The sequence below is a fragment of the Macadamia integrifolia genome, chromosome 2 (genome assembly GCF_013358625.1).
Source record: "Macadamia integrifolia cultivar HAES 741 chromosome 2, SCU_Mint_v3, whole genome shotgun sequence".
Lineage (NCBI taxonomy): Eukaryota > Viridiplantae > Streptophyta > Magnoliopsida > Proteales > Proteaceae > Macadamia > Macadamia integrifolia.
In genome coordinates, this window is record NC_056558.1 from 4,597,152 (window position 1) to 4,619,941 (window position 22,790).

Below are 22,790 nucleotides of genomic sequence, written 5' to 3' on the forward strand. Positions count from 1 at the left end.
TTTTTTTTTTTTTTTTTTAATTGTACATGAGAAGGAAGTATATGTCAAAGTGAGGACAAGAACCCCACTCCCATCTGCATATCCACCATCTATGACATATTTGTTCAGGATTCAGCACCCTTAAGAACTGTAAACTGTATTAAAAATAAATAAATAAATAAAAATAAAAAGAACTGTAATTATTTGCCCTGAAAATTTGAAATTCCTATCCTAGGAAAAAAAAAAATATATATATATATATATATAAATACCAATATACCATCTTCCATCTTCTTTTTTTGCTTTGTGTCTATGAACATTGACTAATTTTGTATCCACCTAGACAAACTGGATGGATTTCATCAAATTTTAATTGAGGTGATTTAGAATTTCGGGCTTCAAACACCCCCACTCTTAAGGTAGTTATTTGTTTTAAACTCAGTCATTTCTTTTCCCCAAAAAAAATTCCTTATAGGCTATGTTTAGTTGCAAGTGATATTTAAGAGGGCGAGAAGTGAAAATTTTCATACTTAAAAAAAAAAAAACTTTTATAGTTTAACCATATTTAATAATGATATATTTTACATATTATAGCAAAGGGTTTTGTATGCAAAGTAAGTAAAAGTTAATAACCATATATAAAATCATTTGAAGTTAATGATATAGTCATATGGGGTAATGATTACAAACATTTGTTTCTTTAGTAAGAAAATTTTACTTTCTTTCCCTTTAATGACTCTTTTTTTCTCTCAATGCTAGGTTTTATAGCCCCCCCTCTCTCTCTCTCTCTCTCTCTAATGTTTTCATATGGAATAAGTCAACCCCAGCCCTTTCCACTAGAGTCATAGATTTCAATGTATGGGACATCATCTTGAATGTTAGGACTAGGTATGACTCTTCATATCCTCCAATGATTTTTTTTTTTTTTTCGCACTTAAGATTAATGTTTGTTCTATTCATTTTTCATGTTCCCATTCATGAATAATTAAAGATATGGTGTCATTGAGATCATGGAAAAGTATAATACTTTTATGCTAGTCACAATATATCTTTCTTTCCTTTTGATTTCTTATCATAGAAAGCTTCCATATGGGTGTATACATTTCTATACGGCCATTGCAGTTCCTGCAAGCATGAAGTGACGAGGTCTCTTTTGTGTAGGGGTGGCATCGGACAGCCCAGCCAGCAAATACGATGTTTGGGTTGGCCTGGGCTTGGGAATTTTCTATGTAGGCTGTAGGCATATGGAAAATAACCCAGGGGTATTCCGCATGAACTGAATCTTGTTAGGTTTTCTAATATCGTGCCCTCTCTTATTGAAAGAAGCTATTTGTGTAAAAAGAGTTAAATCACTTAAATAAGGGTCTAAGATCCATAAATATCTCCATCATTCATAGAAGAAAATGAACTCCAAATAGATGGTTGTGGTCTCCCCATATTTTTGGGTAGGTATCAGGTTATAGGTTAGGAAAGTGATAGGCACCCAGTCAGCTCAACAAAAGGCTAGTCTTTTTCTATTTCAATTAATCTTACTAAATAATCCTACTAATTAGTCTTAAGCTATATCACTAGGTAGATGAACCCTAAGCTAAGTCACTAGGTAATGAAGGCAAATACGCTAATCCTACACCATTAGGGCAATATTATGTTATCCTACCTTAATGAATTATTTTATGCAAAAAGATTGACTAACTATATTATGGAACATTAATTAAACTAGCTTTTCCTTACGAAAGAAAAAAATATATTAAACTAACTATTTATGTCTATGATTAAAGCCTAAATGATTAATTAATGCATTATGAAATCTTAATTAAACTAATTGTGCTTAATTTTATTTATTGATTTTTTTGGTAGAAATTGTGCTCAATTGTGTTTATGCCAAAGTGATTGTTTGAATGCATTATGAAAGTCTAACTACTCTAGTTGTTCAAAGTTTTTTTTTTTAAACTAATTATATCCTAACTTATTAATTAACTAGGCTTATTATCTTAATCTAATTACTACACTACAATAACTAGGCATGAATGATTAATTAAATGCATTATGAAATCTTTATTAACCTAATTACCTTTGATCAAAACTAGACCTAAATGGTTTATTGAACTTGTTATAAAATCAAATTGATCTAATGAGTTAAGAAAGTAAAACAAAATGAAGGATTGACAAGTTTGGGGTGTGTTTAGATCGGGATAATTTACGATCAAATCAATGGACCATCTTCTATCAAACATTCACCATGAACAGCTCTCTTCTAAACCTTCTTCAAGATCCTCCTTGATTATGGAAGCAAATTTGATTCACCCGGACTTTAACAAAAATCGAAAGATTCATTTGACATGTTTGCGCAAAGCCCTCTCTCATAGGTGTTTCTACTGGATACATCATGCCAAAGATGTAATGTTCATTGGTGTATTCATAGGATACCCTACTATGAAATTTAACTGCTACCCGAGTTATAGTCAAGTTGTTGTAGTCAAGTCACTGCAACCCCCTGTAACACCCAAAGAAATTGAATCTAAAAGGGTATTTTGGAAAATGCTTCAAAAAATTTTCATGGAAGATATTGTAGAGTCATGAAATGAGAAGAGATAGCAAATAACGTGAAATATCTCTACTTGCTAAAGAATTATTATAAATTATTTCCTTTTTCTGTTTTCTTCTTCTGATGAAATAACAAAACATTCCTTTGTTTTCCTGTGAGGAACCTTCTTTTGCTAATGAATTCATCATACTTTCTTGTAAATTGCAGCATATATCTGTGGCTAAATGCCACATAATAAGGATCTCATCGAATTCGGCATCGATGCTCCATTGTGGCAATGAACAATCCGCCAGAAGCTTCAATGCCCATTGACCACGCTTGTCCTATTCTTTTTTTTTTTTTTCCCGATCTCTCCTCCAGATTTTTGAAGATTAGAACCTTCAATTCTTCATTTACCTCTTTGAATTTGATGTATTTAGGGTCCATTTGATTTTATTTTTGCTGTTTCTGTGCCAGGAAACAATAGAAACTGTTTTCTTCGTTTCTGTGCTAAGAAACAATTTTTGGAGTTGAAAAAAGTGTTTGATTTTTTTATTTCCAAAAACATGTTCAGTAGAAATTGGTGTTTAATAACCACACAAGGCCCCAAAAAAGTTTTAAATACCATCGATCTCTTTGAAAGTGTTTCAGCCAAAAATTTAGAAATCGAAGATAGAAAACCATGCCCAAACCAACTTGTCTGCAAATTTCGCTGGCTTGACTATAAATCAGATATAAGGGAACCGTGACACAAGTCTTGTGATTCTAATAAGGTATCTTCTGCAAATTCCAAAACATTGTTGCAATTTCATAAACTGACGGTGGTGCATATGCAGCCATTAGAGATAACATAGTTTAACTGATGAGGCAAAATATGTCACTTTCCTCAGCACGGCTGAAGCATGTTCGCAAACCTAAATATGACTGAGCTGCTACTTCGGCCTCCGTCAAGCCGTGTTGCACCTCGGCCTCCATCAGGCTGCACTACCACCTCGGCCTCAATCAGGCCGTGCTGCGACCTCGACCTCCATTAGGCCGTGCTGCACCTCGGCCTCCATCAGGCCGCACTATTACCTCGGCCTCCGTCAGGCAATGCTCCACCTCGGCCTCCTTCAGGCCGTGCTACACCTCGGCCCGACGTCAACAACAAGGTTTCAAGAAATGTGTTTTCGTCCACCCCTACATTCAAAGAACGTAATCCTTATTCCGGAGGACAGGACTCTATCCACTACACATCATCATAGACGTCACATGGTTGGCCTTTCCAAGTTAAGAGGGGAATATTCCAGGAATATTCCCAGAATCACAGAGCCACTCCCCTTGAGGACTCCACGCCTAAACAGGACTCTTCACAATCGTCTCCCACTTGCCCTCCATCAGCAGCCTATAAATACCAAGGTAAACCTCCATCATGGGAGAGGGATTACTCACTGCTCTTACTGGAAAGGCTCTCTTGAGCATCTGTTGTGGAAAGATCTAACTTAGGCATCGGAGAGTCCCCCGTCGGGTAAGCCCGGCTCTCCCCTATCATCTCTTCTGTGCAGGTCGGCCAAAGCACTAGGAACTGCATGGAAGATCGTCCGGTCAATTTTTTTCGCATCATTAACAAAATTCAATGTTCAGTAACCAAAAAAAAAGAATGAGGACCCAGCATGAACTCCTACAACATGACCTTAAGGAGTTAAAGATGATAACTAGGATTGGATATTTATGATAGCTAGTTTTCACACCCAAGCTTAAAGTACAAAATTCATTTTTAAAGTTCAATTATCAAGTCCAACAAGATCTTGCTGAAACCCATTTGCAATTTAGATTACGAACAACTCCTTGAAGGCCCGAAACCCCTAAACTACAATCTAGAATAAAAAAAAAGCAGCATGTAGACAAAAACCCATCATATGAAAGATTCCCAATCTCCTTTAGAATACTAGTCAACCCCATCTCTGCAAATGAAGAACAATTCAACACTTCCACGGGCCCAAAACAAAGAATCAATCGAAGTTCATATACCCACCTGAGACAAAGAGCTTTCTCCCTACCCACCGCCCCAAACATTGAGTCGCACGTTGATAAACTCAAGAGAACAGGCAAAATCACGGACTCTAAGCCAAATCACGTTCCTAAAGGAGAAACCAGATAATTTGTTTTGGCAGATAACTTGCAAGTTTTGAAACCCTAGAACGATGGAGTAGCTTCAAGGGAGAAGGAAGGAGATGATACTCTAGAGATGAGCTTCAAATGGAGGAATCTCTTTCGAACGATAAGCTTTCAAGATCAGCAATCGTGCGTGTGAGCGGCAGCTTCAATGTAGCAGGATGAGCAACAATAGCGAGGACTTTCAATGGGTTTGGGGAAGGTCGAGATATGCATCGAGTTTTGTCTGATTTTGTCCCTCACTCTTGTTTCAATAAACAGAAAAATATCTCATACTTGTTACGCCATTCCTGTTTCTAAGAACAGAAATAGGCATAAATTTTAATTTTTGTTTCAAAAAATAAGTGAAACAAAACAGAAAAATCAAATAGGTTTTAGAGTGTTTCTCCATTTCTGAGCAAAGAAAAATAGAAAAGCACGTTTCGAGAAACAAAATCAAAGGGGTCCATAGTCTAATCTCTTGTGTTCCTTAGGTCTGTTCCTTTTGTTTTTCGAATCAAAATAAAAATAAAAAAATAAAAAATCAGAGAGGTATTGTAGAACCAGGCTCAGTCTTGTGACCCTAGCCCCTGTATATACCCCTCTAACTCCTCCTACCACCATTTATGTCTCTTTAAAAGAAAATATGAACTGTGAATTCAATAGGGAGTAAGATTGAGTAAATTTCAAGGTGCAACTTAGGCCTTAAACCTGAACCAGCCCCATTTTTTCTGTGTCAAGGACTAAGACAACTTTTTTCAGTCCAAAGTTAGGTGAGGCTGGCCAAGAGTTGAACCTCTTGCTCCAGCTTGACGCAGCAATAGACCAAAGATAACTTGTGCATGTGTATAGCACTACATACACAATTATGCATATAAAGCTACTTGTGCTGTGATAATGGAGTTATTGCAAAGCTGTACAACACATTCGTGCTGCTACCATCTACCCCAACATATTTTTCTCAGGCAGAGCTAAGCCTAAATGGTTGGGCCACCACGACATTGGTTTTGTTGACACTGCCTTCTATTTATTTGCAATTTTTCAGCCCGAAAGCATTGGATGGATTGCATTTTCAGATATTTTTCTGCACAGTATCTTTTGGCACGGCTGGACTTAGTAAAAATGGATTGTGATCTTCTTCACTCATGTTTTAATCAGATTCGATATCTGAAGGTATTTTAGGCATGTTTTTAAAGAGACTCCCAACCATGAGATACGTGTTGAACACTCAATGAAATAAAAAATGTTTGCTCCATGGATTTTAATTCCAATGAATTGGAAGGAAATCAGTCATGAATTGGTCAGATCTGTGGTCTCTTTTCTATAAGGTTGTTTCAAACATAAAATGAATCGAAGAGTTCAAAGTCCAAATGGATTTACAATATTCTTAAAAAAAAATATATATATATATATATATATTAAATTGGAAAATTTTGCTGCCCCATTGCATGGTCCCTGCCTCTTGCTCGGTTGTTTTAGGTCTCGATCAACACTAATATAGATGAGCTGTTATCGGCCCATATTTGTCTAATATCTTGATCGTATCTAGATCATATCGTTATTTTGAAAACTGATATTACGAACATGTATTGATCGATACCAAGGTTTGATATGATGAAATCCAGATTAATTGGGATCAGTCAAGGTCGATACCAATTCGATCTTAATTTGAATTGGCTTTGATCAGACAAAAATACCTTTGGATTCAATTAAATGAAATAAAAATTTCTCACTCCCCTATTTTTACCTAAAAACTTCTCACTCTCAGCTCCCCATGAGTAAAAAAATCTAAGAAAATACCTAAATTATCCCTCTATTTTGAATAACCCAATCTGTTTCTCATTTTTATATTTAATTGATTCAACTTATTTGCTATGAATCAAATTAATATATTGGCTGAACCAGAGGAATTTTGAATAACCCAACCTATTTCTCATTTTTAAATTTAATTGATTCAACTTATTTGCTATGAATCAGAGGATTCAATATATTGGCTGAACGAGAGGAATAGTTGCCATTCTTCCAATTCTACCGTCACCAATATTGAAGAAACAACGTAATCTTTGTTATGGATAGAAATTCATGTCACTACTACTAGTGTCGCCGCCTCCAACAAGGTAGAGGGTTAATGGAGGAGTTCTTGTGGGCCAGCCTTTTTATTCCATTTTGGTTCAGACAAACCACGAGGGGGTAAGGCAGAGAGAGTATTTCAGAAAACAATGAGAGTTGAACAAGAATTGAACCCACGGTGGCCAATCCATCATTGATGAGTCTCAAACATTTTTCATTAATGGAAATCGGAAGTCGATAAGCCCTCCAGGCCTCCATGGCTACCTAGTACTCAGGTTGGTTGGCTCCCCCTGGTTCTCCCTTCGGTCATTTAGAATGCCTGGGTTTCCTTCCTCCGGGATCGGTTGGAATTTTGCTCTTGTCACAGAAGCTCTTGCAATTAGAACTACTTTGATTGTTGCCCTTCAGCGTGGAATCCAGTATCTGATCATTGAGAGTGATAATCTGTTAGTTGTGAACATTCTCAACAAGAGCTCTTCTACTGTCCCTTGGAGGATTAGATCCATCTTCCAAGACTGTTTCTTGCAATTTCAATTGTATTGTTTTTTTCTCATTGTCTCAGACAAGTCAATACTGATGCTTTAGCTACTGCAGGTGCAAGGTTTCAGCAATCAGTCTTTGGGATGGCACTCCACCTCCCTCTATCATCCTCAATTTGTATGCAGACTCTTCTGGAACTTTGTTCCTAAGATAAAAAAAAAAATTTCTCTATAAAAAAAAAAAACCCTCCTCACCTCATCTGTGACTTGTGTAGTTCTATTGAGAAGTCTGAGAAGAGTATTCATCTATAATAATTAATTAATTTTTCTATTTCTTCTATGTATAGTCCATGGAAGTGGAAGTTTCTACACACACAACCCTCTTCCCTTTTCTCTACTCTTTTTCTAAAACGGTATTCACTTTTTAGTGATCTTGAGAAATCACTTTTAGATGACATTTACCCAGATGGATTCTCTATCTTTTCTTCCATAATCCTTCTTTCCATGGCTCAAGGCTCCCCACCCCCAATCTTTCATTTCCTTGGTTTCAGGGTCTTTCTCTCACTCACTCTCTCTCTCTCTCTCTCTTGGCAGAGTTCATGGCTTGCGGGTGATCCTGACACCTGAACTCAGACTTTGAGTTCCCAACGTCTTTGATAAGGTCAAGGAGAGAAAGGTAGCTGCAGCTACTGAATTAGGAGGCAAAGAGGCAATTAAGATGGATTTGGATTTGCTCCCAGCCACTCTCTTACAGCAGAAGTTGGAGTATTACCTGCACCACCCTGGTCTACTTGTCCGTGAAGATGTGCGCAAGGAGTTTGAGGAAGTGATACTCAAGTTCCCAGATATTATATCCCGTTTAAGTGATGACAATGTACGAGACTGGAGAAAAGCACTTAAAGATTTGGAAGACAAGGTTGATGATATCATGATATTCATCCTCAGCCAGAGCTTGAGGTCACCCATGTTGGGGTTAAGCCATCTTCAGCTTCCTTTTACATTCCGACCAGACCATTTAAAGAAGCAATTGATGAAATTGCGTCAGTTAGGCCAAGAAATCCTAGAAATTAAGACAGGCGGCAGGCCCCCAGTTGCTCCTGATAATGCCTGTGAGAGTACTCAAGCTGAAGAACAGATCAACTCAATGGCTTCTTTGGGTTTTAGAAATTATGGAGTAAAGCCATCAGTGTATAATGACGTGACAACGTTAAGGATTGAGGATAAGATTGAGAAAAAGATTGAGGATTTGTTGCTGAATACAGAGAAAAAATTTAAATTGATTGGTGTGATTGGGAGAAAGGGTATTGGGAAGAGCAGTGTGGTTAGGCATGTGTATGAGAATGAGAAAGTAAAGAAATATTTCGATTGCTATGCTTGGATTTCAAACCCTTCATCTCTTGGACCTGTGAGTATCCTTAGGGAGATGTTACGCCAATTCTATTTTGGATCTCCTCCCTACACAGCGGAGATGATGAAGTACCACCTACTCTCGGAGATCGATAAATGCTTGGTAGGGAAGAGGTTCTTATTGGTTGTGGAAGGTGTTTCAGACTTGGAAATTTGGGATAGTGTTATATTCCCTGCTCTCCTTTTCTGTGGTCTACTTCCTCCAGTTGGACAAATAGTTTTCACAAGTAGTTTTCTTCATGGTAGGATCATTTTCACAAGCGATTCCCCACGTCGTCGGATCTTCGACACTTACTTGATCAACCGATTCTATGTTCAAATCCCCTTCAAGGCCTTGTCCCAAGAAGAAGCATTGGATATGTTCTACCAATTGGTGTTTCCCAATACACAGCCTCCTGGGACTTGTCCGCCAGAGCTAGAGAAGATGGCAAGAGGGATCACACAACAATCAGGTGGTCTGCATTTTGCTATCCGGCTGCTTGCTGGGGTCTTGCGGGGAAAGAGAAGCCCTCAGCTATGGGAAAAATGTCTTCGGCAATTGAAGGAATTAGATGAATCTTACGGAGATGATACAGTACTCAAAGCAATATTGCTTGGCTATGATGCATTGGCTTTACCTCTTAAATCATGCTTTTTATATTTCTGTATTTTCCCCAAAGGCTATGTGATTCCATTGAAGAGGGTCATTCGGTTATGGGTAGCTGAAGGCTTGGTTGAAGAAACTTCAGAGAAAACTGCTACAGAATCTTCCATGGCCTACTTACAAGAGCTAATCAACCGGGAATTGATCCAACCGGGACATCTTGATGTTAAAGGAGATCTGAAATCTTGTAAATTTGATGATAATGTTCGCAGAGTAGCGCTTGATCATATCATTGGAGTCAATGAGCGATACTTGGTTCAATCCACAGACTATGGATCATCTAGAACTGCAGGTATACCAAGTTTGCGTCTCATTTCCATTCAGGGTAAGGACATTGAAGACATACCATCATATAAAAAAAATGCTGCACGCTTACGCTCTTGCATCATCATATCTGGAATGGGTAATTTACAATCCTCAATTATGAGTCAATGCCTTTCAGGATTTCGACTCTTACGAGTGTTGGACTTGGATCTGGAAGGCTCAGAGATCAAGACCTTGCCCAACAGTTTGGGTACTCTAATTCTTCTAGTATATCTAAGAGTGGAGGGTTCAAAGCTAGAGCATGTTCCTGCATCTGCTCTGGAGAATTTGATCCGTCTGAGATACCTGGGGTTGAGGAGAACTGGAATTAGAGAGCTTCCAGCTGCTTCCTTGTTGAAGCTAAAGGACCTACACACCTTGGATGTAAGAGAGACAAAATTGAGGAAATTGCCCCCTTGCATATCCCAACTTCTTCATCTGCAGCACATATATCTTTGTAGTTCTTTTAGAAGAGAAGTCATGGAGATGCCACTAGGAAAGGAGAAGGAACAAAGACCACTCCAACTCCAAACACTTGCGGGTGTGAGAGCTACTACCAACTTGATAGAGGAACTAAGAAGATGGACCCAACTCCGAAAACTGTCCATTGGAAGAGTAGCAGAAGCTGATTCTGAACATTTTTGGGCTTCCATTGACAAGATGAAATTCCTCCGATCACTATCTATAAAATGTGAGACAAACGAGAGCCTCGTCATGGGATCTTTGGCATCATCCTTATCAATTGGTACATTAAGGATTGGAGGTTCAGTTAAGGCCTTAGACTCTGCTATAAAATGCTTCCCATCCCTCTGTCGCTTATTCTTGTGGGACAACAACTTAACATATGATCCTCTTCCATTGTTACAAGATCTTCCTAACCTCATGGTCCTAAGCCTGACTAACACCTTCCAAGTAGAGGCAATAAGGTGTGATAGTGTTGGTTTCCCTGAGCTAAAGAGACTGTCTCTTTTCCAGCTGAGAAATCTAAAGAGTTGGAGAATAAATGGAGGAATGAAAAAGCTCGAGTTTCTTTACATTGGGCATTGTCCGAATTTGAAAAAGCCTCTTCAAGATCTTGAAAACCTCCATAGTCTTCAAGTTGTGATGGTTGCAGGAATGGAGGGGGGATTGAACCAGATGATGGAGAGGAAAGGCAAAGAGTCCAATGGTCGTTTCAAGGTCCGAAACATTCCATTAATCAAGCATGATTTCGGGTGAGTTCACTAACATTAATTTTGAAATTTTATGAATTTAGTTTTGAAATTATTTTTCAAACTTTTAATCTAATTTTTTCTTTGCTTCCCTAGAGCTACCGAGCAAATTCCAGGGACAAAGCATGAAGTAGTTTCAGATGCTGTTGATGAAACCCCTGATCAGTCATTCAGCATTTCTAGGGCCATAGATGTGCTTGAAACCATTGCTGATGTGGGGCATGAAACTTACACGAAAGCAATGTCGCGACTTATGGTAGACTCAAAATGGAGAGAGGCATTCATTTATTGCCCCCCACACCGGAAGATCGTACTTCTAAACATGCTTGATTGATCATGTTTTAATTTAGGAAAAATTATATATGGACAAGTGTTTTCTGTCCAAGAGCGGCCCTTGTGCCCAAACACAAGGACACGACTGTGGTGCAAGGGTCACTCGACAGAAAACTTAGTCCCTTTATGCATTTAAGGTATCCCAGGTTTGATAAATGTACGTTTGGGTTTTCCTCAAATTTTAAAACGACCTTGAGAATTCCCTGCGACCCCATTTCGCCCTCCCCTACAAACCATTCCATCTGCAACCCACACCTCACTGCCCTTTCCACCCTCCCCTGTATCTGCTCTTTCCCTTCCCCTGAAAAGAAGTGATGGCCGGATATGAGTCTATGGCTATCAAATAGCTAATGAAAGTGCATACCAAAATTGCAGGAGTTGCCTGAAAATGAAAGGTGGGAGATTGCAAGCAACGTGTGGGATTGAAATGCTGTCTTACGCCGCCTGTAATTGCAGAGGAAATTACCATGCCCAGAGGTTATCTGCTGGAGGGGAGCTTCTCAATTTTGTGTGGCTTCTTGAGGCACGTCTCAAAATGGGAGAACACTATCAAATAAAATTCCCTGGCCCACAAATTTTCGGTTTTTCTCTCCCAAATTCATCTGGGGAGCAGAGGATTCTCATTTAAAAACCCTATACGACACAAACTAGTGGTAAATCATTTGCTGGTAAAGTCATATATACAGAAACTAAATTAAATTTAGTGAAACTGCCTTCGATCTGTGATCTTTGTGAACCAATTTCCCAAACCCGCCAATGATTCAAAAATGTATGGATTATTGTTTGGGTTTTGGCTCTATTTCTCCTACTCTCTATGAAGTGGAATCCCTGCAAAAATTGATGAGTTGAAGCTTTACAATTAATTGTTTGTGCAAAACGCTCCCGTCTCAGAGCATTATTTTTCAAAAGTGTGACCAATTTTATAATTTCTCCAGTTTAATCACATTGAATGATTATTATAAGTTAGACTCTTGTATAACAAGTGAGATTAATTTTCTTAAGTTTTGAGTGTGGTTTGGATATAATTCACACCCAGGATGAAAACATGCAACTGGAATGTGAAAAAGAAAAGAAGGGGGGGGGGGGGGGGTTTGGAAATCATAGTCCAATGACAGAGTGACAGAGTGAGGGAGAAAACAGAACAATCAACCAGCAATAGGGTTAGCTATAGGTGCTGCCTTTGGTGGAGCGATTCAATTCAGTGATGGGTTTTCAATGAGCATTGTATCTGGTTTCAGATTGAAGCTTCATTCTCTAAGAAGCATACGAAGCTAAACTAAACCTTTGCTATCTCTACATAATAGCATGTTGATGGTAGTCTAGGTTGCTACCAACACTAAACTGAAGTAAACTTCAGTCTGATATACATAATATCAGAGAGGTATATTAGAACCAGCCTAAGTTTTGTGACCCTAGCCCCTGTAAAAGTAGAGAACCAAAATTAAACTCAATTTCAGTCACTTTTTTCACCACCAAATTCAAACTCAAGTTACACAATATCCAATATCAACCTCCATGAATTTGATTGCCAATATATACTGTGCAAATGGTATCACTTGTTCTCACACTGTATTAGAGACATTTTTCTTTCCTCAATTCGAACAAAATCCACCCAAGAAAGAGGTGCATTCATTGATCATGACCGGATTTCTGTGCTCTATACATCAACAAATGCATGGAGGCAACTTAGTTACATGATGAAGATACACATGACACTCTCTTGGAGGAGGGTTGTGTGTTAATCACTTTGAGATGACCTTCATGAAACGATTTAGTGAAGAAAACAAGTTCATGGCTCTAACCAACATCGAAGGGCCCTTCTCTGACTCATCCACGTCACCAAATATAATCTGCATAAGAAATGAGTCCAAAGATGTACAGTTATTTGACACAATAAACATAGTGCTCAAACAACTAGATTGTGTTTGGTGTGTTCTCATAAAAACAGAGTACCATTACGGAAGTTATGTTATTTCATGTTTTTGGCTTTGGCACCCGTGAGTTTTAGACCCACAAATATGGTCTTTAATCAGAATCATCATAGAATCCTTTAACTTTAAGTTCAATTAGAGAGCATTTAATTGAGAACTAAAAACAAGATAAGTTCTACCAAAAAGATCCTACAATCCAAATATTGACTTGAATCCAACATATGGCACTGTTTTGGACAGCCATAGAGAATGTCCAGAAAGTGTATGTTAATTTTAAATTTTTTTAATTTACACTATGGAATGAGACCTAGGTCAGATGCTAGGATCATCATATGTGGTGCTTTACTGGGACTCACTCCCTCAGCTTGCAAGTTTCTAATATAGTTTGTATTGTCAGTAACTAACCTCAATATCTTCTGCATCAGGACGGCTGATTTGTTCTTTGGCCAGCAAATATCGATTTGGTCTATCCTTATCATCATAGAACACCTTCCACAATCTGGAAGAGGATCAGAAAAGAAACAATCTGAGGCAGAATGCTTGATTATTATTTCCCCCTCCCCACAAAAAAAATAAAAAATAAACTACTTCTCACCCAGGATAGCATCTAAACACTGCACCCGAGGGCAAAGGTCTCATCGAGTATACCACTGTAAAAGTGCTGCATGGTACATGATATATCGTTTAGTATTATAACATGGTCAAAGAATACTTACAATTAATTTGTTGCATCGTATGAAAATTACATCCTATAACAAGGTAATTTGTTGCCTATTTTTATTAAGAGAATATACTCAAATCCGCATGTGAAATGAGTCCCAATGTTAATGGCAATCTACATCATCGCTTGTTGATGCCGCAAATGATATTTCTTCCGCTGATAAGCATTTTAAATATCCAAATTTTTAGAAATAGAGTATAATCATGCAGCTGACAAAATCTATCTAGAGTTGTACAAATCTGATATCTGATACTATTTTTGGGTTTGATGACACCTCCCCTAACGGACCTTAATAATTTCACCTCAACTGGAGTTTGTTTGATGGGTTTCCTTCAGGATTTTCTTTATTTGGGCCTAGAGGGATTCAACTCTGCCTTGCATCACTGGTACATTTGTGAGAATAGGCAATCTATATGGATAGTCATAAAGGTGATGAAGCTCTACATTTTACAAAGTGAAAATAGAGAACTTGACCAATTTTTCAATAGAATCATTGCCAGATAAGTATAAGCTAAAGACACAGGTTGCCGAAGATGAGGAGGGTTTGATAATTGAAGCTTAAAGAGCAGAGATAGACAACAGAGGGGTTTAGGTTTAATTACAAACTTAACTGAATATCTTGATGATATATTTCTTGCATGCTACCCTGTTTTTCAGTAAACAAATAAGGATGGCAATTATGCATGCAAAAGAAGGGAATCAACAGTACCTTAAAAAGTACCGGCGCAGCTTCCGAACATTGAATCCAACTCCTACGTCTTCACTGATTAGACGCGGGTTCCACATGATGAGAGGCCTCAGCTAAAAGGAGAATAATCAGGAATTAAGGGTAAGGAAAATCATCCCTGCTAGCCTGAAAACATTGTGAGAGGATTCTTCACGATATGCATTAGAAGAATGAACAATATTTACACTATCTAGATCTAGTCTACATGGATAATGTTAATCGCATTCCATTCATAGTTGTCAAGGCAACTAGGTGCCCAAGGTGTTGGAGGGGAACTTAAACGCCTAGGAGACAAAGTGCCCACCTAAGCATCACCTGCGTGGCCTAGGCGTGCAGTATATAAAATTAGCAATGATTTAATATATAATTATGCTTATATGCAACATAGAAGCCATACCAATGCAAATATGATATAATTATACTAGTAATGACCTACTATGAGAAAACCAACATATAATAAACAAAGCATAAAATATAATATAAGCATAAAAAAAAAAAAACCCCACAGCAACAAACATAAATTACGCCACAAGGTGACACCAAGGAGCTTGGATACCTATGCGCCCTTGACAACTATAATTCCATTGTTTCTTGCATGGATTACACCTCAGGTGAATTAGTTGTTTGGGCCAGGCCCCGCAGGGTTCTCAGGATAGAAAATGCCGACCCCAACAAAAGTTTAAACTCAATTTTGGTACCAAAAGATTGAGATCAGGTCCAACCTAGCCACAAAGCCATGTCAGAGGGTGGAATTAAGCTAATATCTGACTCACTACATTTAAATCATTGCTCAACCAGATCAAAACCACCTGGTAAAAATAGCACGGGGCTTACAAATTTTTCCAAGGCAACCAGGGTTGGGCCTCCATGTAACCCAGCTCTGACCCTAACCCAATCTTGGTCATACCAGACCTGACCCATTAGGGCTGGGCCAGGGCAGGCCCCCCATTACAGAATTATTTTAAAATATTCCTTATGATTCCTTTACTTTCTGCACCACGTAAGTGTCAGTGACAGAAATGTGATCATTTTAAATGGGGTGATTTGTGTTTCAATTGTATTTCCCAAAGTGTTATGTTGTTTTTAATGCAAACATTTTTGTCTTTGTTGATTCAGAATCTAATTAGAAGCAGTTTGGATTGATACTTCAATTCCTGTTTTAGTTGGAGTTAGTCCTAGTTTAAGTTTGACTTGTGTTTATCAAAGATCTATATGGGGTTGTACTCAAGAAATTTCTAAGAGTTTAATGAAAATTATTTGGAAATGTTGAACAAGCTAGGTTAGATACCAAATGCAGACACATGGACTCAGGGCAGAGAAGGTGCTTCCTTCTTAGGTGGATTCCTAAGTTCTCTTTGTTATCTCCTCTAATTTTTTATCACAGTTTACAGCACAACCCACAACCAGCTATCTTCCCATACTGCATCAAATCCCCTGCAACTTAGAATCTTTAAGGCATTCAATAACATCGTGCAATCCTTCAATCCCATCCCACAGAAACACATTAATGTGCTTTTTATTTTTCCATCTATTTATCTGTTCACAATTTGAATCATATACATCATAGCACCATAAAGTCTTCTGAATCATGTCTATCTATTTATGCCTTCCAAACGAACCCAAAACAGGATCTTAAGACCACTTCCCCCATCCCCCCAAACCCTCTCATCTTACTGCTACTTAAATTCCTAATTTCCCCAATAATGTAGCCTTTTTCCTCTCCTAAACCACCTAGAATTTCTGTAACAATCCTATTCTCTGTCTACTTTCACTCATCGTGATATAAACAATTGTAGACACCTCATCCCACACCACAAGAACAGTGTTCCCTGAGGATTTAACCACAGCAATTTTATCTTCAAAATAAAGTATTTGAGCTTCAAGAAGCATAGAACTTAATCCTCAACCACATAATAGTAAACATTTACTTGCTTGAAAACAAAAAACATTGTCAAACAAAGCAACAAGGAGGTCACGCAGTTACATCATCTGAGAGTTTAGATGCAATTCTTTCTACATATTCCAGCATCTGATAATCAGGAACCACCATAACCACGAGTTCATCTCCAGCTTCCACAGGCTTTCGGTCACTCAAGCTGCATAAGAACGAACAGAAGAATTTAATATCAAATAAGCCTAGCAAGTTGGAAAACTCAGATACACAACAACCAAATCAGACTTCACATCAAGAAAAATATCCAATTTTTCATGAGCTGATCACTTCATGTGCACATAGGTATATATACCATATACCTAACTGCCCAAATTGAAATTGAATTCTTATGGTAGAATCCTACTAGTAAGACATAAATATCTAGATACAATTGATAAACAGAGTAGGATTTTAACATCTATCATGTAAGAAGAACACAAAGTATCAAGACAAGAAGAAAATAAAACACTGTAAGAGAATTGGCTTTCAGCGTCGAATGGATCTTTTTTTAAATAAAAAAAAAAAAAAACTGGTAAGTACCGTTGTCGACAATTGTCGATTCTGACATGCTATAGTACTTGTACACGACAATTTTTTATTTGTCTTTTTCCCCTTTCTCCACCCCCCCCCACCCGGGTGTGGGCGATAAAACTAGAATTGTCTTGATAAAGCAAAAACTGATACAAAAGTGAGGCAGAACAGCTTCAACAAAAGCAGGCAAAATACAAGAATAGGATCCACAAAAGTAGCCCTAAGGAAGGTCCAGTTGAACCTATTTGGTAGTACTGTGAGGTGGATGACGTGTCTGATGAATAAGAATGAAAAATGACCGAAGGATTAAAGCACTTTACCTTAGGTTATTCCTAGAAACTCAATAACGCTTCCTTGTGTATTCAGCATTGATTTGTTGCAAGAAACTTAGGGTGAAAGGGCATAAAAATTGTTGAGGGTTGATGTCTTGCATTCTGTGGACTGGGTTGTGGCTGCCTCTGAAGTCCCTTAAACGTCGGTAGGGCTTAAGGCCCAGAGGAGCCGTCCCACCTTGGTGGTTTATCTTTGTTTCTTGGGCCACGTCAAGCTGAGGGGGTCCATGCAGCTTTGTAAACACAGAGAGGCATGAGGAAGAGAGCACGTAACCATTTCTCCATTGTTCATGAAAACTGCTCTCATCTCTCCATAGACGTAGGCACCTTGTCGAACCGCATAAATCATTGTGTTATGTAATTGTTTGATTGCTCTTTCTGTTCGTTTTCTACATCCTATATGACTTCAATTCTACAAGAAGTCCCCATTCAGGCTAGCATGATTTCTCCAGAAGTTTTAAGGGTGTGGTTAGGCCAGAAGAAACTTCTCTCCAATTCTTGGAATCCTCAGTGGGTTTCTTGTATGTCTCTTGCAGTTGGCTGGATCTTTGAAGGTTATACTATGCAGTTATTGAGAACAATGGTAGAACAAATCAATATCTAATGAAAGATTCAAGAATTCCAGCAGTTCAACAAGAAAGAGAAAAGTCCGCATACCCAGCCTCCCTTAATATCACTTATGCATAATATTTTTTCAACTTGGATTTGGAATAAAACAACCAAAACCCCTCTGACTAAAACACTTTGACTTTGCCTAGGAAAACCCTTAACTACTCGACCCCATTACCCAATTTAGATGAATGAAAAACTACAAAGAAAGGTCATCCTGTGCTTCGTGAAACACATTGATATGCTCTCCTTTTATATCTGAACCATAAAAATGTTCCTTTTGGAATCAAGGACACCGAATGGAAACCAAGAATCATTAGATGAAGAAACACAACAGCGCTGTTTGTGAGGCTCATAAGAAAAGGCTCTCACATTATTCCCTTGAAGTAGAAAATATGTCCCGAGTTCTGGCCCAGAAAACAGAAGATTTACTGAGTAGGGAGTCTAGGAACGGCAAGGAGGCAGGGTCCTATCTGACCCATTAAGAACATTTTTCAACCCAGACCCAATCTACCCCGTAAACATGCATGGGGATCACCAGTTTCATTGGGGCAGCACCCTTACAGTTTCATCATGACCAGTTTCACCAGTCATAATTTCCTTTTTTTAAAGATCTGACCTAACCCAATCTTGGTCATACCAGCCCCGATCCATTAGGGATGGACTGGGACAGGGCCTCTAACTAGACCCATTACCATCCCTACTAGAACCACGCTGGCCTTGTATGGGGCATTGATCATCTGAAGACACAGTTGCTTCAAATGAAACCATCCTACCCATAAAAACCTAGCTGCTGATACATCTTGAAGTCCATATTTAGGTCTAGACAGATGTAAAGTTTTGGACAGCAGCCTGCATTCTAACTCATTCTGGTTTGCATCACACCGTAAATTGCAGATGAAACGAAGTCATCACTAATATTAGTAGAAATCACCCATTAGTCCGTTGGAGGGAAGACCATCTAAACAATGGTAGTTACCTAGAGAATCCAAAAGCTGCATCTTTCCATCGGTATTTCAGGAGGGCAGCTGCTCCAGCATCAGGGAATACAGCTCTTACTCTCTACAAAGGACACTAGCGTGTTAGAACTTCATTAGAGAATCAGAAATAGCAAGCATTTGGAAGTGCTAATCCTAGAGAAGTCATTTCTCTCTCTCCCCCTCTCAGTTGAATAAAGAAGTCAAACATAATGAATTAACAACTAGGATTTACTTCAGACTGAAAACTACCAAAAGCCACGACAGAGAAGACAAGGAAAGAAGCTGGCCAAAAAAGATAACACTTCATAAACTAAAGCAGCACTTCTTCCAAACCTGACATCCTGTTTCTTCTATAAGTGTATCCAAGAAAATCCTTGACAATTCCCAAAGCTCACCTTGAGCTCCTTCGTCATCAAGAAACTGCAATTGGGGGATCAAAAGCTCAACCTGCAAAAACATCAATAAAATTTGAAAGAGGAGTTAACGATATCTAGGGTAATAAGTCATGCCACAGAAAGTGCAGACATCAAAAAGCTCATGTAAGTGCTGATAGGTGATGGATTGAAAATTCCTTTACACCTTTGAACTACTGGTTGTGTCATGGATAGGTTTACCCAATGGCAAAGACTTATTGCATACGAAAAGAGAATAAAAACTAAATATATAAGAGGAAGATAATATGGCATGGTGGCATGCAATAGTAGCACAGAAAGGTTCAAACACAAAACTCTGTAGGGAAACCAAGCCATTTCTGACAGATAGTTGATGGAGGCAAGAAGTTGGCTTAACTTTCCAATTACATTTGCTGAAACAAATTATCTTGGGGGTCATGAGAAATGTTTGATGAATCATAGTATGAGCAAGTTGGCAACAAGCAAACTAAGTGTACTTTGTGAATATGCATGGAGTCAGCCAAGTACTATAATATAGAATCTTACGAAGTTCTCTAAAGACAATCAAACAGTGAATGATATCCGAAAAACTGAAAGACAGTGACAAAAAGGATAGGAAGCAGAATTTCATCCATGGTTTATTTTAGATTTGTGCCACTTAAATAAACCCAACAGTATCATTCCATCAATTGGTTTAAGTAGATCACTCATACAAAGAAGAGAGTATATTTATGCCAAAACTTGTTTAGTTTGAAAAGGACAGGGATTTACAATGGCTCTCATGCCTCCAGAAGATAAGAAAAGTGCACTTGCTTTACTTGATTGTCGGACTGCACCCTCCAAGTCAGATGGTAAGCAACTGAAACACATACATAAATTGTCAGCATCTTCCATCGAAGTTTTTCCAACGTATAACACATCATACACATCCAAATCAAAACCCACAAAAGAGGAACTGCAAATCGTCCAGTTGTCTACAGATTACTAGTCTAAATTCCTTAATCATTACTTGATTCTCTTTCTCTGTTTGCTTTATTAGTAGATAAGCATGTTTTATCTCAAAAACGAAGCTTATCTGATATCAATTGAATAGAATCATTTTCTGTGAATTAAACAAAATTTTGTGTCTGCATTTGCAAACATTCACAGCACAAAACTGATTCTTCTTTTTTTTCCTTTTACAAGTTACAGTCACATCTTCTTCTTTGTTCTTTTCAAGATTTTTAAGTGAAATAGTAAATAATTCCGTATGGTTGTGTATACATTTGCATTGAACTTAGCTTAATTCACCTAAATGAATGTCTGATTCCAGAATACGAAAAAATTAAGAAGAAACCTGTCATCTTCTTCTTCTTCTTGAGCAGAATTTTGGGTCTCTAATTGAAGAGGTACACTGCCATCGGGATTTCCTGGGCTTTCATCACCTTGAAATTTCTCAAACTTCGCACAGGTGCGCAAGTTAGTACGAGCTCTGCGCAGTCCGATTCCGCGGTTCATACAAAGGGTCGAGGGGACAGTGATAGCAGATAAGAGGTTACTACCGCCACCGCCGCCGGCTACCGTGGTGATGGACGGAGAGCAGAAATGAAGCCGAGAAGCCATAAGGGGCGATCCTGTCCTGCTCTACTCTGCTCGGACACCAGTTTCCGTTGGTATCAGTTTCGCGGTTGATAGTTTCTTATCACGAAAATGTTAACTGAACTCGCGGTTTTAACAATCGAACTCGGTGAACCAGACGATTTTGGTCGGAATCGTTTATGATCCAACCTATTCGCAACGATTCTATTGATCCTGGCCAATCTGGACGTGAATCGTTCAGTGCCGATTAACTAGAAAACCAGCCAGTAAAAATATCGAATTTTTTCTTCTTTTTTTTGTGGGGTAGAATATGTAAAAGGAACTTATGAGTTGGGAAATTCACCAATAAAATAGCGAATATAGAGAGCAAGCCTTCTGTGAGACATGCCTGTTTTAGTTAGTAGTCAAAAATTAATTGGAATACCAACCGGGGTGGTAACCTAGTGGAAGGAAGCCCTTGCTCCATCATGGTTTGAATAAGTTGGTTGTGGATTCGAGTTGGCATGCCTCACCATCGCTTGTTGATCATGTGAAAGCGTTGCTTGTTGGAGGCTTTGGCCTGGGGGTCTGCCTATTTTGTGGTGTAGAATTGAATGCTTCATTCCATAGGGGTTCAACCCACCAGGCTTGACTGGTAGACCTAGGGTTGGTTTGAGTCTTAGCCTTGTCAAGCTCAAATCAGCGCAACTCCTTGGATAACCATCAAAGGAAAATGCAAGGCAAAAGAATCCTCAAGTACACCTACTGCAAAGGAATCTTCCAACAAATCAACTGTTATATCTCTAAAATTCCTAATTTTTATTGTACAGATGAGGCACCGGAGGATACTAGTACCGATGAATACTGGGTAGCAATCGTATTTTGCCGAGAAGGGAAGGATGACCCCACTTGCACTTGCTACTTGTGCCTTAAAAATCGAAAGCTGTTTCGGGCGTTGAAGAAAATGTTAGTTAAAACCTCACACTTCACGGGAAGATCCCCGAACCTTAAAAGTGAAAATACCGACCAAAATCGGGTTATTTGGCCGTGGGGCCCCACCCCTCGCATCCGGGTAACTCAAACCCAATTCGAAGGATGGAACAACATAATTAGAAATAGATTAATATATTGGGACACCCCAAGGTGGGCCCGTTATCCCAAATTATAATTTAAACTAATAATAAGTGGAAACTCATTATTTTACCAAACAACCATTAGTTAATTTAAGTGGCTATAAATAGAAGCATTGGCCATTCATTCTTTTCATTCCTACTAAACTAGAAGCAAGAGAAGAGAGGAATGAGAAGAAGGAGGAGAAGAGCAAAGGAGGAGGAGGATGAGAGGAGCAAAGGGAGCATTTACCCATTTAAGGTAAACCATCTCTCTCTCTCTCTCTCTCTACCTTCTAGGAAGTTGTCTTTTTCTCTCTCTTCCATTTCCACTCTTTCTTAAGTTAGGAAAGAGAAACCCAATTGATTCTCACCTCCCCACTCACTAAAACTATTAATTATGAGGGGGATTTGATGTTGGAGACTTGCTTTAGCAAGATCAATGGTTTCATTTGAATCTATGAGCTTTTCTTTAAGAAATCCCCACTTCAAACTCCAATTTGGGCAACACAAAACCTATAAATGGAAAAAATTTTTAAAACCCACATTCCCTCTTGTCAAGGTTACAAATTGGGAAAGGGGTTTAGTGTAGGAGGCTTATCTTAGCAAGATTGATGGACCAATTTGAGTTTATGAACTCTCCTTCATGATTTTCCAACATAAAATCCCCAATTTGGGTAACTAAACCCTAGAAATAGTGGGTTTTTCTCAAACCCTCCACATCCCACCATTCAAACCCAAAATTGGATTAAGAAAATGAAATTAAATATATGTATAGTGGTTTAGGATGACCATATAAGCCATTAATGGTCACCACATACACCCTCAACCAAAATCCCCAAATTTAGTTTAGTCGCGACTAGAACTTTGAGGAATTTGGATGTAT

General features: G+C 38.5%; 2 protein-coding genes across 6 annotated transcripts; one reads left to right on the forward strand and one right to left on the reverse strand.

Annotated features, from left to right (window-relative positions):
* Positions 1 to 6,680: 6,680 nt before the first annotated feature.
* Positions 6,681 to 12,025, forward strand: LOC122070586 (disease resistance protein RPM1-like). 4 transcript variants are annotated; one of them, XM_042634797.1, is made up of 4 exons: positions 6,681 to 7,363; positions 7,780 to 9,560; positions 9,678 to 10,752; positions 10,846 to 12,025. In XM_042634797.1, exons 2-4 carry the CDS (start codon positions 7,904 to 7,906, stop codon positions 11,081 to 11,083), a joined length of 2,970 nt encoding a protein of 989 aa, XP_042490731.1. In that variant the 5' UTR covers positions 6,681 to 7,363; positions 7,780 to 7,903; the 3' UTR covers positions 11,084 to 12,025. The 4 variants fall into 4 exon arrangements, with proteins under 4 accessions (XP_042490731.1, XP_042490735.1, XP_042490717.1 ...); XM_042634801.1 differs by having other exon boundaries at positions 7,780 to 9,527; XM_042634783.1 differs by having other exon boundaries at positions 7,780 to 10,752.
* LOC122070615 lies at positions 6,997 to 20,917 on the reverse strand. 2 transcript variants are annotated; one of them, XM_042634810.1, is made up of 9 exons: positions 20,575 to 20,917; positions 20,010 to 20,097; positions 19,180 to 19,293; positions 18,846 to 18,928; positions 16,446 to 16,557; positions 14,444 to 14,535; positions 13,609 to 13,674; positions 13,419 to 13,512; positions 6,997 to 7,129 (listed from the first exon to the last, which is right to left on the reverse strand). In XM_042634810.1, the coding sequence occupies exons 1-9, from the start codon at positions 20,838 to 20,840 to the stop codon at positions 7,013 to 7,015; spliced, it is 1,032 nt and encodes a 343-aa protein (XP_042490744.1). In that variant the 5' UTR covers positions 20,841 to 20,917; the 3' UTR covers positions 6,997 to 7,012. The 2 variants fall into 2 exon arrangements, with proteins under 2 accessions (XP_042490744.1, XP_042490750.1); XM_042634816.1 differs by lacking the exon at positions 6,997 to 7,129 and adding an exon at positions 12,582 to 12,932 and having other exon boundaries at positions 20,575 to 20,914.
* Positions 20,918 to 22,790: the final 1,873 nt, after the last annotated feature.

Excerpts from the sequence above, each read along its gene's own strand:
- LOC122070615 (XM_042634810.1), bottom strand. The coding sequence starts at position 20,840 with ATGGCTTCTCGGCTTCATTTCTGCTCTCCGTCCATCACCACGGTAGCC. Across the intron at positions 18,929-19,179 it reads TAGAAGAAACAGGATGTCAG|AGAGTAAGAGCTGTATTCCC; the intron begins GTTTGGAAGAAG and ends TGTCCTTTGTAG. Across the intron at positions 7,130-13,418 it reads CTGATGCAGAAGATATTGAG|ATACTGGATTCCACGCTGAA; the intron begins GTTAGTTACTGA and ends CTCAATGATCAG.
- LOC122070586 (XM_042634783.1), top strand. The coding sequence starts at position 7,904 with ATGGATTTGGATTTGCTCCCAGCCACTCTCTTACAGCAGAAGTTGGAG. Across the intron at positions 10,753-10,845 it reads TTAATCAAGCATGATTTCGG|AGCTACCGAGCAAATTCCAG; the intron begins GTGAGTTCACTA and ends TTGCTTCCCTAG.